The 12785-nt window shown below is 44.7% G+C and overlaps 2 protein-coding genes across 6 annotated transcripts in view; one reads left to right on the top strand and one right to left on the bottom strand.

The window, feature by feature from the left end:
- rexo4 (RNA exonuclease 4) overlaps positions 1 to 12785 on the bottom strand; it is a 142303-nt gene that overhangs the window by 13251 nt on the left and 116267 nt on the right. Inside the window, exons 1-3 of one of the 5 annotated variants that reach the window (XM_080212093.1) lie at positions 4207 to 4296; positions 2556 to 2791; positions 369 to 685 (exon numbers count right to left, since the gene is read on the bottom strand). In XM_080212093.1, coding sequence (XP_080068219.1) covers positions 369 to 685; positions 2556 to 2747 — 509 coding nt within the window. In that variant the 5' untranslated portion in view covers positions 2748 to 2791; positions 4207 to 4296. The other 4 variants (XM_080212094.1, XM_080212096.1, XM_080212097.1 and 1 more) reach the window with 4 other exon arrangements.
- adamts13 (ADAM metallopeptidase with thrombospondin type 1 motif, 13) overlaps positions 4528 to 12785 on the top strand; it is an 80071-nt gene continuing 71813 nt past the window's right edge. Inside the window, exons 1-4 of the mRNA XM_080211770.1 lie at positions 4528 to 4594; positions 5447 to 5539; positions 8250 to 8321; positions 10473 to 10525. Coding sequence (XP_080067896.1) covers positions 4528 to 4594; positions 5447 to 5539; positions 8250 to 8321; positions 10473 to 10525 — 285 coding nt within the window. The remainder of the gene's footprint in view (positions 4595 to 5446; positions 5540 to 8249; positions 8322 to 10472; positions 10526 to 12785) is intronic.

The raw sequence follows: 12785 nt of genomic DNA, 5'->3' as shown, positions 1-12785 counted from the left end.
CATTCTTTCCGAATATTAAACAGTTCTGTTTAGTTGTCTCTTTATCAGCTCAACTCAAAGGAGAGCAGATCATGGTAATTTTATATCTCTGCAAATCGGATGTGACAGTGGGTGACTCCCAGTTAGTGAGGCCTAGCCATCAGGATTCTTTCTTTCATTAATACTGATCATTCATTTCCAAGCTCCAATTTCACACACTACTGGAAAGTTACATTCTTCAGGCTGAATTCTCAGTTTGGAAAAATAAATTCAATGGGCAGGAATCAAATGGTAAATTGGGACGTTCATGCAAGAAGGTATAAAATCATCAGTATGGAGGGAGATGGGGTAGGGGGATGGAGGGAGGAAAAGATTTCACAAACACCTACTCTGTATGGTTCTCAGGTTCTGGTTCAGTCTTGGTTCTTTTTATCCTCTGAGTGGAACCACTTCCTTCCAGAGACTCTGGACTGTTCTTTTTCCTCTTTTTCTTGCTCTGCTGCGTCCCATTGATTCTGATTTTATCCGATTTCAATCCATTTCCTTTCACCAGTGTTTGAGGGTCTGGCTGTTTCTTGCTTTCTCCCTCTTTCTTTGGTTTAATTCCTTGGTGATTTGCCTTCTCCAAAGCAGCTGTTTCTCCCTTTGTCGGCATCTTAGATTTGCTTTCCGGAACTTTCTTGGCATCAGTTTTCTGATTTATTAACTGATTGAAAATGACATGAATAACTGGTTTCAATTCACACATTGCAACAGAAACAAGCAACACATAAACACTTCCTGCAGCTGTGATCTATTCATTGTGATTGTCTTCCCCTTTTTCCCAATTCTATCCTCTCTGCAAACATTTCCAAGGAATGTTCCTTCAGAAAATAACATTTTGGGATCTAGTACACGTCATGTTTCAAATTACTCACGAATGGAACATTTCTGGGGAGGAACAGGTGACTGTGGTCCTATCCCCAAAGACAGAGAGATGGGATATGGCATGGAGGTCGGATAGGGGGTGATGCACAACTAAATATGGAACAAAAACTAGTCAGTCAGGAAGGCAGAATGATTACAGACAAGTTAAGGCACAAGTATGGCAAGGCTGGATAGCATTTATTTTGTTGCATGGAGTCTTACAAGTAAGACAGATGAATTAAGGGTGTTAATTAACACACAGGAGTATGGTATTACAGCTATCACTGTGACATCACTGTATCATGGGGCTGCCAGAACAGTAGTTGGTGAATCTGATGGATCTTAGCCTTTCGTTATCTAGCAATTTCTATGAAGACACAAAGCTGAACCTCAATACCGATCAACAACATTGATAGTTGAGCAAATTACGTATCTATTTCTCTTCTTCCATGGGCTAGCTACACACTTTTTACAAGCTGTAGTATACTTTCAGTTGTGACTTGAGTCTATCAACCCCTCCACCATCTGTACATCTCAATCCTGCTGTCCTAAACTGGTATGCCTCAATGTGACTCCAGTCCCACACCAACATGGTAGTCACGATCGCAGTGATGCACTAAATTGTAGGAACGTGGGGTTTTTTTGTTTGTTAGGGAAAGGCACAAGGCTGACCTTTGTCAATGAGCTGGTGATCTAAATACTCCCCAAGTCCAACTGTGCAGCAGTCGCTGGGTGGGAGTGACATGAGTTACAGGAGTTCAGCCTGAGGGGCTTTCTTTTTACATTATCTTTCTGTAAAATGGGTGTTAGCGAGTTCCCAAGACTGGCTGACATCCAGTGGTTTGAGTCAAGGCACTGTATTATCAAAAATGCAAATGCTGGAAATACTCAGCAAATAATGTAATAACTGGGGTGGCACAGTGGGTTAGCACTGCTGCCTCACAGCGCCAGGGACCCGGGTTCGATTCCCAGCTTGGGTTACTGTCTGTGTGGAATCTGCATGTTCTCCCTGTGACCGTGTGGGGTTTCCCCTGGGTGCTCTGGTTTCCTCCCACATTCTGAAAGACATGCTGGTTAGGTGCATTGACCCAAACAGGCACCAGCTGGACTGTGAAGACTAAGGGAATTTCATAGTAACTGCATTGCAATGTTAATGTAAGCCTTACTTGTGACTAATAAATAAACTTTAACTGTGCAGAGAGAAGGAGATAATTAGCATTTCAAGTCAAGGAACCCTGAAATATGAACCCTACCTTAAAGTAAGGAGCAGAAAATTCAAAGGGGATTTAAGAAAGAGGATTTTTTCACTCAAAAGGGTAGTGGGAATCTGGAATACACTGCCTGGGAAGGTAGTGGAGACCGGAAACCTTACAATCTTTAATAAGTATTTGAGCACTTGAAATATTGTAACAATCAAGGATACTGGACAAGTGCTGGAAAATGGGATTAGCGTGACTTTAGCGGTAGTTGTCAGTGCAGACTTGACGGGCCAAAGGGTCTTTTTTATGCTGTATGACTATGACGTTTCTCTCCCTCGCCACAAAGAGCCTAATCTGCTGAACAATTTCCAGCATTTGCTGATTTTATTAAGATGAAAATTTATGTTTGACGCAACACTTATACTTCAGATTTTTATAGTACCTTGCTTCTTTGTGTTTGTTTAACCTTACCTGTTGGAGTGCCTTCCAGTTGCTGGAGTACTCCACAGCAGCTCTGGGAGGCAGCACTGGTCCCATTTTCGTTTTGGTCTTGCTCGTTTCCTTGGCCCAGAATCTCTTCCGCTTGGACTTCTTTTGTTTGTCCAGCTCTGATCCAGATGGGACTGCACTATCCACCTTCAGGCCGGGTTTCACATTGGCCATTGTCCACTCGTCATCCACTTGCTCCTCAAGACCAGATAATCAATCTACAAAGACAGGATAGTGCATAGAATCAGACATAAGAGGCCAATCGGCACTCACTGAACTTGTGCTAACTCTATCAAAGAGTTCCCTGGTCGTCCACAGAGACATGCAAAATATTGCCCTTTCAAATATTTATCCATTTCCTTTTGAAAGTTCCAATTCAATCTGCTTCCATCACCTATTCAGATAGCGCCTTCCAGATCACAACAACTCCCCATGTAAAAGAAATTCCACATCAACCCTTCTGTCAATCAACTTATGTCTGTGTCCCTTTGGTTACCAGCACATCTGCCAGTGGAAACATAATTTTGAACATCGTGATTTAATTGCCTCTTCACTTTCTCTGCTCGCAATTGGATCTCGGTCTCTCTGCGAAACTGAAGACCCTCATCCCTGGAACTGATCCAGTATATTGCTTCCGCATCCTCTCCAAGGCTTTGACACCTGTTCTGAAATGTGGCGTTCGACAAAAGTATTCCACCTGTAACCACTGACTCAAACTTTAGCCTGACTTTCTTCCAAACTTCATCAAAGTTCATGACTTCAATGAACAAACTCTAAAATAGGAAGCTCCCCAAAGAAAAGTCAACTTAAAAATAAAACATAAAATGCTAAACGTTTAAACATATTTAGCAAATCAAAGAATTCCGTGTCTTTCACGTCTTCCAGATGACCCAAAGTACTTTACACAATAAAACTGTTCTGAAGACCAGTTACAATATAGCAAACGTTGCAGCCAGTTGCACAAAGCAAGATGAACAGAAATGTAATAACGTCCAGAAAATTTATTTTCAAAAGTTCATTAGGGGATCAATATTGGCCAGGACACCAGGACAAACACCACTGCTCCTCTTCAGATACAGAATCCTCCACGCACACTTAAAACTTCAGATAGGACCAGTCTCTCATCTGAAAGACGATGCCGCTGACAGTGCGGCGCTCCCTCAGCACTGACCCTCCGACAGTGCGGCGCTCCCTCAGCACTGACCCTCCGACAGTGCGGCGCTCCCTCGGCGCTGACCCTCCGACAGTGCGGCGCTCCCTCGGCGCTGACCCTCCGACAGTGCGGCGCTCCCTCGGCGCTGACCCTCCGACAGTGCGGCGCTCCCTCGGCGCTGACCCTCCGACAGTGTGGCGCTCCCTCGGCGCTGACCCTCCGACAGTGGGGCGCTCCCTCGGCGCTGACCCTCCGACGGTGCGGCGCTCCCTCGGCACTGACCCTCCGACGGTGCGGCGCTCCCTCGGCACTGACCCTCCGGCACTGCGGCGCTCCCTCGGCACTGACCCTCCGACAGTGCGGCACTCCCTCGGCGCTGACCCTCCGACAGTGCGGTGCTCCCGCGGCACTGACCCTCCGACAGTGCGGCGCTCCCTCGGCACTGACCCTCCGACGGTGCGGCGCTCCCTCGGCACTGACCCTCTGACGGTGCGCCTTTCTCTGTCTCAGTATTTTCCAGCGAGTCGCGTGCTCTTGGACCGGAAGTGGTGCCGCATCTAAATCATTCCGCCGGAAACGGTTCCGGTCGCTCCGAGTCCGGTTTTGTTTAAAATTCCTCATTCCGGACAGGAGCTCCGTAATCCCGAACTCCGCTAAAACCGGCCCCGCTCCGATCATTCCGCAGTGAGGTCGGTGCTGATGTGGAACGGGAGTGCCGGCGGAAGCCGCAGAGTCCGGTGGCCGGGCCCGTCTCCCAGGGCAACCAGGCCTAGGCGGCGGAAGCGGAGCCTGGACTCCCATATGGCCGCTAACACCTCACTGCCCTCCACAAAGAGAATTACTGTCAGGGAGAGGCTGGGCTGTCAAGGTGAGGCCTCCCTGTGCTGGGGCCTGTTAGTGAGCCGTCACAGCAGCGGAATCTGAGACAGACTGAGGGTAGGCACTGTGGTTACCAACTGTGCCTGGACATACCCGGGAGGCTCTGGATCTTCCAACCAGTGAAACATTATTATAATGTTATAATTAATAAATCTCAGTGTCCAGAGAAGCTCTGCAGTGCAGAAGGAGGCCATTCAGCCCATCAATTCTGCACTAACTGACAGAATATTCCCAACGCCACACATTTCCACGGCCAATGCACCTGACCTGCACATCTTTCGGACTTTGGGAGGAAACCGGAGCACCCGGAGGAAACCCACGCAGACATGTGGAGAATGTGCAGACTTCGCACAGTGACCCAAGCCAGGAATCAAACTCAGGCCCCTGGCACAGTGAGACAGCAGTGCTAAGCACTGTGCCACTCTAAACAAAACAAATTCTCCAGGATGAATCATGGACTGTTTACAGTACAGATGGAGGCCGTTTGGCCTGTCAAGTCTGCACCACATCTCCAGCAGAATATCTTACCCAGGCCCTATTCCTGTAACTCCATGTATTTACCTCGTTAATCCCCCTAACCATCACAATCTGGGACACAAAAGGGCAATTTAGCATAGCCAATCCACTTAACCAGCATGCCTTTCAGACTGTGGGATGAAACCGGAGCAAACCCACGCAGACACGGGGAGAATGAGTAGACTCCACACAGACAGTGACCCAAGCTGGGAATTGAACCCAGATTCCTGGCGCTGTGAGGCTACTATGCCACCCTTATAAAATGGGAAGGGAAAAAACACACATGTTACTTTTCTGTTTAATGTCCTTGTAATTTTTCTTCTAGGTGTTTTCAGCTGTATCGAGGAGATTAATCTTCAAATCCTGCAGACTCTAGGGTGGGCAAACCTGGAGGGTTGGAATTCTGAGCAGGATGGAGGTGCAGAGCAGCAACTGTGATTGAGTGTGTATCTGAAAGTTTAATCAGATGACTTGCCTCCAGGCATTAGTTGGACAACACATCCAATCTTGTGACACACTGTCTTTCTGCACCAATTGGAAAGCAAAAGGACTCATTACCTGGTTGTTGACTGTCTGCCACTCCCTGTAACCTCCACCCCACGACTCCATAATTAGTATTTTTTTAATTTGATAAGAGAAATGTTTAAATAAAAACGAAAAAAGATTTTTTCCATGTCCCAATGATATTTCTCCTCAGTGGCACAGAGCTACAGCCTGGAGAGTAATCTTGCCAACCGAGCAGGTGCTGGAGGTGCAGACCAACTGTTGATCATAAAATAATCTGATTTTTAATATGTGATATCGGTTGAGGGATAAATATTTACCAGGATACAGTGGAAAACTTGCTGCTGTTGGATTGAATAGAGTCATTGTGACGCAGAAAGCCATTCAGGCCTTCAAGCCCATTTGAGAAGCCAGACATGGCCTGGTTTAACATCTCATCTGAAAGACGATGGCTCCAGCAGTGTAACAGTCCCTTAGTCCTAACTATCTAAAAGTGGAGCAGTCTTTGAGTACTGACCCTCAGACAGTGCATTACTCCCTCAGTACTGACCCGCAGACAGTGTAGCGCACTCTCAGTATTGACCCTCTGACAGTGCGGCACTCCCTCAGCACTGACCCTCTGACAGTGCGGCACTCCCTCAGCACTGACCCTCTGACAGTGCGGCACTCCCTCAGCACTGACCCTCTGACAGTGCGGCACTCCCTCAGCACTGACCCTGTGACAGTGCGACGCTCCCTCAGCACTGACCCTCTGACAGTGCGGCGCTCCCTCAGCACTGACCCTCTGACAGTGCGGCACTCCCTCAGTACTGACCCTCTGACAGTGCGGCACTCCCTCAGCACTGACCCTCCGACAGTGCGGCACTCCCTCAGTACTGACCCTCTGACAGTGCGGCACTCCCTCAGCACTGACCCTCCGACAGTGCGGCACTTTCTCAGTACTGTCCGTCCCCCATTCTGTCCTGGTATGTCTATAAGTTTATTTCTCTAAACTGTCCACTCAATTTCCTTTAAAAAACAGTCATCGTTTCCGCTTTAACCTCCCACATAGGGAGCAAGTTCTAGAACATCTTCCTCACAAATCTGTACCCCTTCACAAAACCTTATATCAGTGTCTCCTTGACCTTGTACTATCAGCCAATGGGAAGTTTTTTTTGTCTTCCTTATTTAAACCTACCATAATCTTCCACGCCTCTACTTTTTCAGGAGGCTGAGGAAATTTGGCATGTCCGTGACGACTCTCACCATTTTTTACTGATGCACCATTGAAAGCATTCTTTCCGGATGCATCACAGCTTGGTATGACTCCTGCTTCGACCAAGACCGCCAGAACCAACAAATGGTTGTGAACGTTGCCCAGTCAATCAGCAAACCAGCCTCCCATCCTTTGACTCCACTTACACTTCCTGTTGCCTCAAAAAAGCAGCCAGCATATTTGAGGATCCCCACAACACCCCGGACATTCTCTCTTCCACTTTCTTCCGTCGGGAAAAAAAATACAAAAGTCTGAGTTTGTGTACCAACTGACTCAAGAACAGTTTCTTCCCTGCTGCTGTCAGACTTTTGAATGGATCTATCTTATATTAAGCTGACCTATCTCTACACCTTAGCTATAATTGTAACACCAAATTCTGCACCCTCATTCTCCTCCATATATTCTATGAATGGTATGGTTTGTTTGTATAGTGCAGAAGAAACAATTTTTCACTGTATCCCAATACATGTGACAATAATAAATCAAATTTCTCCTCAATATATTTTGTTCCAAGTAGATCAGCTGCAGCTTCTGTATCCTAACCCTGTAGGGTAAAAACGAGTCTCAAACTGAGTGTACAGATTCCGGTGAAGTTCAGACAAAGAAGAGTAATTACAAAAATGCTCCTATTTGGATGGATGGATCTTTCTGACACCATCGTGAATGGCTGGACACTATATAAAGTGCTTATTACTTTCAGGCAAACAGAAAAGAGGAGGAAGGGAAAATAAAAACAATCCTCAGTGTGTATGGGACCCAGGCTAACAATTTGATTTGAGCCTCACAACCCCAAGAGCACTCGATTTCAAGTTACTTAGTGAGACCATTGAATTGGTAACATCACATTTCCATCAGAAACCATCTGTCATATTTCAGAGATTTCAGTTTAATTCAAGGGGAAGAGCCCCAGGGGAAGCCATTGTGACTTACATAACCAATTTGAAGCAAATCTCGGAGCACTGCAACTATGGAGTCACTTTGAATGATATGCTGCAGGACAGATTAGACTGTGGGATGATTAATGAAGCTATTCAGTGGAATTTGCTAGCAGAGGCAGATGTAAATTTTTAAGTGATCATTGAAGATAATACTTGCAAGGAAGGGGCTGCTGAAGAGTATGAAAAATGGCACAGTTCACCAGTTAGGGCAGAAATCTGCAGTTAGCAGTGGTGGCAAAAACAAGATGTAGAAGTGAAGTGGGAAGCAAATTAAGCCACAAATAAATCAAGAAAATTTAAAAGAGGAAATCATCTGGCAAAGTTTGAAGCAGAATGTTACTGTTGTGAGTGTGTGAGGAGGGGGCGGAGGGCAATCACTCCCCTGAATCCTGCAGGTAAAAATAAGTTAAATGTTCTTTTTTCTGTAACAGGAAAGGCCTTTCAAGGCATTGGTGCAAAAGCAAGTCAAGTCTACCTAGTGCTGATGAAGTGGAGCATCACAAGTATATAATGTGAAAGAAGCTAACACCAACGATTTAGATGTTCACTCCTTGTTTAATATGAAAGTGGGCAAAATAGCCCCCATTACTGCGATGCAACTGGTAAATGGAAAGCCACTTAAGATGCAAGTAGACACTGGGGTACCTGCAACTGTGATAGGTCAACATATGTTTCGATACTTGAGAGAAGGAGCACAGCCATTGAATTTAAAATACTTCAGCGAAATTAACAACTAACACAAGAGAAGCTTTAAAAATTATGGCAAGACAACAGTATATGTAAGTCTTGGGCCAAAGTCTGCCCAGTTCCCAGTAATATTAGTGTCAGGAGAAGGACAAGGCCTTATGGGCCATGATTAGCTTAAGGAAATTAAGTTAAATGGGATCGAGGTTTTCCAATTGGGGGAAGGAGGACAGATTGAACTGATGAAGAAATATGAGAGTGTCTTCAGTGTCGAGTTAGACAAGACAAAAGGCCTGCAGGCATACCTTTATGTGAATCCAGAAGTGACTCTTGGATATTTTTAGACAAGACCAGCGTGCCTTACGAGAAAGAGATCGGAAGAACTTAGCATTTTCCAGCCAGTTCAGTTTGTGAAATGGGCAGCACTCATAATTCCCATGTTGAAACCAGACAAGAAGGTCCCCACTTGTGGGGACTACAAATTAACAATTAATCAGGCTGAGAAGCTGAATAAATATCCAAACCCAAAGATTGAAGACCTGTATGCAGAACTGCCTAGAGGTCAATCATATACAAAATTGGATATGAGTCACGCATATCAGCAACTTGAATTAGACGATGCATCCCAAGGTTATGTCATTATAAACACACACAAAGATTTGTTCCACTGTATGCACCTGCCCTTCGGTGTGGCATCAGCATGTTGTTATTTTCCAGAGGACAATGGAAAGTCTATTGCAAGAGCTGCCACAAGTTGTAGTATGCCCCTGGATAATCTTATAACTGGATCATCAGAAGTCAAGCATCTAGCTAACTTAGAGGAGGTGCTAAAGAAATTTCAAGAGGGCGGAGTTTGTTTCAAGAAGGAGAAATGACCTGTTCAATATAGCCTACCTGAGAAACTGTAGATGCAGAAGGATTACACTTCATTGAAGACAGGGTCAGAGCTATAAAGGGGGTAAAGGTCCTCACATACTGACACTATAGTTAAGAAAGCCCACCAACACCTCTACTTTCTCAGAAGACTAAGGAAATTTGGTATGTCAGCTACAACTCTCACCAACTTTTACAAACGCACCATAGAAAGCATTCTTTCTGGTTGTATCACAGGTTGGTATGGTTACTGCTCTGCCCAAGACTGCGAGGAACTACAAAAGGTCATGAATGTCGTCCAAATCATCATGCAAACCAGCCTCTTATCCATTGAGTCCGTTTATACTTCTCAGGAAACAGCCAACACAATTAAGGATCCCACGCATCCCGGGCGTTTTCTCATCTTCTTCTGTTGGGAAAAAGATACAAAAGTCTGAGATCACATACCATCGGACTCAAGAACAGTTTCATCCCTGTCAGATTTTTGAATGGACCTACCTTGCATTAAGTTGATCTATGTCTACACCCTAGCTATGAATGTAACATTACATTCTGCACTCTCTCGTTTCATTCTCTATGAATGATATGCTTTGTATAGCATGCAAGAAACAATATTTTTCACTGTATGTTAATACATGTGACAATAATAAATCAAATCAAATCTGGCATTAGTGCGATGTTGCCCTGTAAGATGGATGACATCTGAAAGGTCTGAAAGACCAAGAGGCTATGTCTCACAAACTCTCTCAGAAGCTGAAAAAAGCTACTCAGAAATTGAGGAAGAAGGATTATTAATAGTTTTTAGTATCAAGAAATTCCGCCAGTGTTTGTATGGCAGGCACTTTACCATTCTTTCTGACCACAACTGCATTTTGGTCTTTTTAAAGAGATTAAGGCAATTCCACCAATTGTATCAGCAAGAATTCAGCATTGGGCGCTAATCCTCTCCACCTACAAACATACTTTCAAGTACCAGCCTGGAACACACATAGCAAATGTGGGTGCACTTAGTCACCTATCTTTACAAGAGACCGTTGCCCCTCCTCCAGTGCCATAAGAAATTTTCATGGCATTAAATTTCTTACATACTTTGCCAGGCTCAGTGAAACAGATCAAGTACTGGACAGTCGGGATCCAAGGGCTTTCCAAAGTGAGGCACAGGATACTATTGTTTGAGTTAATGAGGCAGTTTCTGAAGAGATAAAACCATATTTTATACAAAAAGATGAATTGAGTTGCCAAGATGGCATCATACATTGGGGAGCCACAGTTGTCCCTACACCAGGAAGAGAGTTGCTCCTAGTTGAATTATACAGTGCCTATTTGGATATATCTAAGATGAAGATGCTCGCCATGAGTTATGTCTGGTGGCCTGACATTGATGTCGACATTGAGAGCCCAGTCAAGCACTGTGAGCAGTGCCAACTGCAACAAAGGTTGCCTGCTGCAGAGAGTGTAGGACCAGAGGCATAGTCATAGAATAAGAAGGTGTTCATTTGAGGAAACGTTCTGTCAGAGAGTAGTGAATCTTTGAATTCACTACTCCAGTGTAAAGATGCTTATGCACCAGTTTAGGGAAAAACACAACTTATTTATTTACAGGTTAAAACTACACAGAGGCCTGAAGCCTCATGTCTGTGACCAGCTCCAGAGATGACTCTGAGTGCAGGATCCTTCACCCTGCTCCCCAAGTGGTTTCTGGCTCATGTGACCTTTACTCTGCAGATTGACTCTTGAAGGGTCAATCATCACATCTCTCCCCCTCTAAGTCCCTTTATACAAACGTCAATACTCAATTTACATGATCCCAGACAATTAAGCATTTAGTTTGTGAATTGAGTCAATTATAAATGAAGTCTTTCAGGGGGTTTCAGAACCATTGTGGAGTTTTGTAACTCCTCTGTCTGGGGCACTTCCCCAGGATTGCTGTCATCTGAAACCACAATGACAGGCACCTCTTCAGGCACAGGCAGTTCAGTTCTATCTGTTTCCATGGAGATGTCGGTTGTGCCTGTCACAGGATGGCCAGGTACTTCAGTGCTAAAACAATTGGCAACATTTCCTCATGGGAACATATTTCCTGATGGAAAGCTGGGACATCTCTCTTTTTCTCAAATGGTCTGTGTGTTTTAGGACATCCTTCCACCATGTCCATTTGATAAACTGGGGTCCAGTTTTACAGACAGTGAGTGATTCCAGGGACCCAACTCAACCCATTTCCTAAATCCCTCAATGTATGTCCATATTGATTATGTTGGCTCATTCATGGGTACAATGCTTCTGCTCATTGTTGATGTACACTCTAAGTGGATGGATGTTTTTAAGGTGAAGTCTCTTATATTGCATGCTACCATTGAAAGGTTACACCAATGTTTTTCCACCCACGGCATCTCAGAAGCATTGTGTCTGACAACAGAACAGTGTTCACTCGTGCTGAATTTCAAAATTTCAATACCCCTACCATCATCCACCAATAATGACCCTGTTGATTGACATGAATCATGGTTTGTCTTCTGACTGCTTTGGCTGCCTCTACCCTCCCTGGCAAATTTGGAAACACCAGGCTCAGCCTCATTTTGAGATAATGGTTCATTAACAACTCTGTTGGCAGAACTCTCATTGTTTCATGTGGAGTGGTCCGGTAGCCAAGAAGGAAACATGAGATTCTGGTCTCCAGGGTCCCTTCTGACTGTTTCTTTAGGCCAGACTTAAAATTTTGGATGGCTTGCTCAGCTGGAGACTGGGTGGTAAGGCACAGTTCTAATGGGCTTGATATCATTGAATGCGTTGAAATTTTGAAACTCAGCACCTGTGAATCAAACAGTGGGAGGAGGTTTGGTAACCGGAGGAACACAGATCGGTAAAAGAACTGGGGGTGGGTGAGGAGAATTTATTTTATGCAGAGAGTTGTTGTGATCTGGAATTACGGAATCTTTACAGTACAGAAGGAGGCCATTCAGCCCGTCGTATATTTACAAGGAGCTGCCTGACAGGGCACTGGGTACAGATTTTGTATTAACTTTGCAAAGGGAATTGGATAAATACTTAAAAAGGAAGAATTTGTCGGGCTATGGGGAAAGAGTTGGAGGGAATGGGCCTAATTAAATAGATCTTTCAAAGAGCTGGAACAAGCAGGGTGGACTGAACGCCGTGCTGTCACATTCTGTGATCATTTAGAAATAGATAATTGAGTTTCCCAAAAGCACAGGTTCCTTTTCTGGTGACTCATTGATCAGGAAATGGGGATGGGGACACAATGTATGTTCGTTTTATTTACTTAGCCAGAGTAAATTCTGTTGGCAGCAAAGAAGGCAAAAAACAAGATAAGCTTACAACATATTTACAAAAAATTGACAGTGAACCTTTTCAATGTTGTCAGGTAATTATTTCTCAAGAATGTCCCAAAAGTG

Source organism: Carcharhinus amblyrhynchos, chromosome 25, assembly GCF_965287045.1.
Source record: "Carcharhinus amblyrhynchos chromosome 25, sCarAmb.v2.hapA, whole genome shotgun sequence".
Classification (NCBI taxonomy): Eukaryota; Metazoa; Chordata; class Chondrichthyes; order Carcharhiniformes; family Carcharhinidae; genus Carcharhinus; species Carcharhinus amblyrhynchos.
Note: the sequence above shows the minus strand (reverse complement) of the source record. Positions and strands in the feature narration are given on the sequence as shown.